This window comes from Lampris incognitus, chromosome 17, assembly GCF_029633865.1.
Source record: "Lampris incognitus isolate fLamInc1 chromosome 17, fLamInc1.hap2, whole genome shotgun sequence".
Taxonomy (NCBI): Eukaryota; Metazoa; Chordata; class Actinopteri; order Lampriformes; family Lampridae; genus Lampris; species Lampris incognitus.
In genome coordinates, this window is record NC_079227.1 from 34,457,579 (window position 1) to 34,461,200 (window position 3,622).

The 3,622-nt window shown below is 45.4% G+C and overlaps 1 protein-coding gene across 1 annotated transcript; it reads right to left on the bottom strand.

The window, feature by feature from the left end:
• Window positions 1–282: 282 nt before the first annotated feature.
• Window positions 283–3,385, bottom strand: ch25h (cholesterol 25-hydroxylase). The gene is made up of 2 exons (XM_056297193.1): window positions 2,856–3,385; window positions 283–1,878 (listed from the first exon to the last, which is right to left on the bottom strand). Exons 1-2 carry the CDS (start codon window positions 3,276–3,278, stop codon window positions 1,543–1,545), a joined length of 759 nt encoding a protein of 252 aa, XP_056153168.1. The 5' UTR covers window positions 3,279–3,385; the 3' UTR covers window positions 283–1,542.
• Between the last annotated feature and the right edge of the window lie 237 nt (window positions 3,386–3,622).

Consider the following 3,622-nt stretch of genomic DNA (forward strand, 5'->3'; position numbering starts at 1 on the left):
GTGGACAGCGGCTTTGTGGTGGGAGGAGGGGAAGTTTTGTGGTGGGAGGAGGAGAAGCAATGTGGCAGAGATGACGACTTGCCACAGCCCACAAACCCACATGTGTCACTTTTACTGACAGGCTGACAGAGAGAAGAAGCGGTTGTCGGGTTGAATCCTCACCTGTCTGTCAACACACACACATTAAGGATAAATGCCCCCCCCCCAGCCCCCCACCCAGCTGAAAAAACACAACAGATTGCTGAAAAAACACAAGAAGGGTAATGGCCCCACCACAAGATGTTTGTTGTTGTCACTTTATTTGGTTGTTGTTGTTTCCTGGATTGTCATACAGAGTTGGTGTGTAGTTTCCACACGCTTCAGTCGCTGAGACGCGTTATAATCTACATTTTTACACGATGTGAACATATTCCACATATTTCCATCCGACATAGTCACATTGTGTTGTGCAAACCTGCATAAGAGCCATAACCTGCAAGCATACCAGACACTTGCTTCAGCCATTCACATACTGTTGTCATCGAAATCAGTCTTCACACACACACACACACAAACGCACACACAAACACCTACAGCGCCCCCTCTGTTAGGAATGGGCTCGACCCCTGGTGCCACCGGCAACAAGCACAGGGACGGAAACAGCCACGGACGTCTCGCCGAGGACACATCTCCGCCACTAAACACGTTCAGTCTACTTTCACCGGTGAAAGCACGAGGGAGGGGGAGGGGAGGGGGGCGGAGTCCGTCAGACCGGAAGTCCTTTCCTCTCACGCGGCCACTGCCTCACGGTGAAAAAGGACGCGCCGCAACTTCCACGTCACGTGCCAACTTGGAAAATAGCCGGCCCAACACTTTCTCCATCAACACGCGCGCGCACACACACACACACACACACACGTAAATAATAAATAATAAAGAGCGAGGAGATAAATAACGCTTCACGTCAGTAACCCGTGGCAACAGATGAAATACAAATCTTCTCTAGACGATAATGCAGAGCACTTCATTTCTAACGACTTTTAATATAAAAGAGCTTCTGTCAGTGCGAGGCTGTCCGGTTCATCCCTGTGACGTCCACATTGACCTGATATATCTAAAATAAATATATATATATATATATATATATATATATATACACACACACACATACACACATACACACACATACACTGTTTGGGTACATTTGACAGCTAAATGCCATTAATAAATATTGTTGCATCATCATTACATGCAGCTAAGACTTCAAATCCAACATAATGGATTTCCTTCGGGATCAGATTCCGGTTTGATCGCTTTCAGTCTGGGAGCTTCAGCTGGCTCGCTTGGACCCCGAGCTTCTTGTGCTTCGCCCAGAGCCCTCGGGGATTCAGACGCGCTACACTAGCCTTGCCACCGACCCCCCAGGTGGGGGCGCCCTCTCGGTCGGTGGACCCGTAGTTGAGCGAGGGCTCCTTCTTTTTCCTTCACATGTCTTTCAGGGCAACTGGGACAGAAAGTCAGCTCGGAAAGCCCCTCATAGTCCGCGAGACCTCGCCCACCTGTTCAGTCATCGTGCACCAGTAACGTTCCAGCCAGGTAGTCCCAGTGGGTGAAATAGGGGGCGTAGTTGGACTTGAACTTGAGGTGGTGGAGGTCGTGATGTGGCGCTCCGCCGTACAGCCCCCAGGGTACCAGGCGGTGGGTGGCCCAGGGCAGGTCGTAGCCGCAGTGGTCCTCGACGGACAGCCAGATGTTTAATACAAAGAAGGCCATCTCTGTTAGAGGGTGGCAGCCCAAGATGAAGGGGTTGATGGCTGCAAAGACGCCGAGGGAGAGGGTCTCCCAAGCCCCCGAGTGCTCGGTGGTCAGAGCGGAAGTGGCTGTGTGGGTGTGATGCACCTGGCGAATGGACACAAGGAAAAGGTTAATGAGCAACTGATGGAAAGTACTCTAAAGTGCAACACACAATAGCATGCTATGATATATTATAGTATCATGTTATAATGTGTTATATGAATATATTACATCTGTTATAAATTACATTATTAGTATATATTATGTATTTATTATATCATTTATTATATATTTATTTTATTATTTATGTTACATATATATTTCTTATGATATATTATAGTATCATATTATAATGTGTTATATAAATATATAATAAAATATATCATATTATATCTGTTATATATTAAATTATTAGTATATATTATATATGTATTACATTATTTATTAAATATTTATTGTATTATTTATGTTAGATATATATTTCTTATGATATACTATAGTATCACATTATAATGTGTTATATAAATATATAATAAAACGTATTATAATATTATATCTGTTATATATTACATTATTAGTATATATTATATATGGATAACATTATTTATTAAATAATTATTGTATTATTTATGTTAGATATATATTTCTTATGATATACTATAGTATCACATTATAATGTGTTATATAAATATATAATAAAACGTATTATAATATTATATCTGTTATATATTACATTATTAGTATATATTATATATGGATAACATTATTTATTAAATAATTATTGTATTATTTATGTTAGATATATATTTCTTATGATATACTATAGTATAACATATTGTAATATATTAATATGATATATAATGTAATAATAGCGCAAAATATTAAAGGGCCTTTTCGAAACAACTCCGTATAAGAGTGAGCCACCGTGGCCCAGGTAGTCATTGCCGTCTCGAGTATTTTCTGGGGGAACTCAACGTTTAAGGTTGACCCCTTTCCCTAAAACGGAGTACACCGTTAGCTCGCGCTGACCCGACAGCGAGGCACGTGTCGGCGTTAAGTATCGGATCGGAAAATCAACCAACCTTGTGGAAGGTGCGGTAAAGCCAGGGCACCTTGTGGTGCAGCAGGTGCCAGACGAAGGACTGGAAGTCAAAGAGGAGCAGGCAGGCCAGAAGCCCCCACAGCAGACTGAGCACCCCCACGGCTTCTCTGGGCAGGGCGACCGGTCTCCAGTACCAGTGCAGGACGGTCACCGGGAAGATGTACACCAGGTGGTTGTAGAGCACCAGAGCCAGGCAGCTCTTCATGACGTCCCAGGTGACGATGCTCTCCGGCTGGATCTTGTAGCGGCGGATCAGGGCGACTCTGGGGGACAGCAGGTCCAGCACGACGAAAGGGAGGCAGAAGAGGAGGTAGACGGAGAGCGAAAAGATGACGGGGAAGAAGGGGGACCTGAGTAAATGGCTGTATCCGAGGACGTAGTCCCACACAGGCTGGAGAATCATGGCTGCAGTGTTGGCTCCGTCCGTGGCTCCTCTGGAGGTCTTTCTGTTCTCTCGAAACCAACCTTTTCCTGTCTCGTGGTCTTCCCCAAACACGCGCTGAGCTCGAGTCCTGCGCGTTTGACTGCTCTTGCGGACTTAAGTTCCCAAAAGTCGCTACAGTTCTGCTCCGCCCACGGGGCGTTATTAGGGCTTTTTCCGGTCTCTGGGCCGTCCGGAGTAAGAGTTAGGGGGTGGGGGTGGGGGGGGGGGGGGGGGAGGTGGGAGTGCGGACTGCGCTGAAACGACGGCGAAGCCGGAATCCCTTGAAGGATGTGACGCCAGTACTGAGGAAAGGTCTCATCATG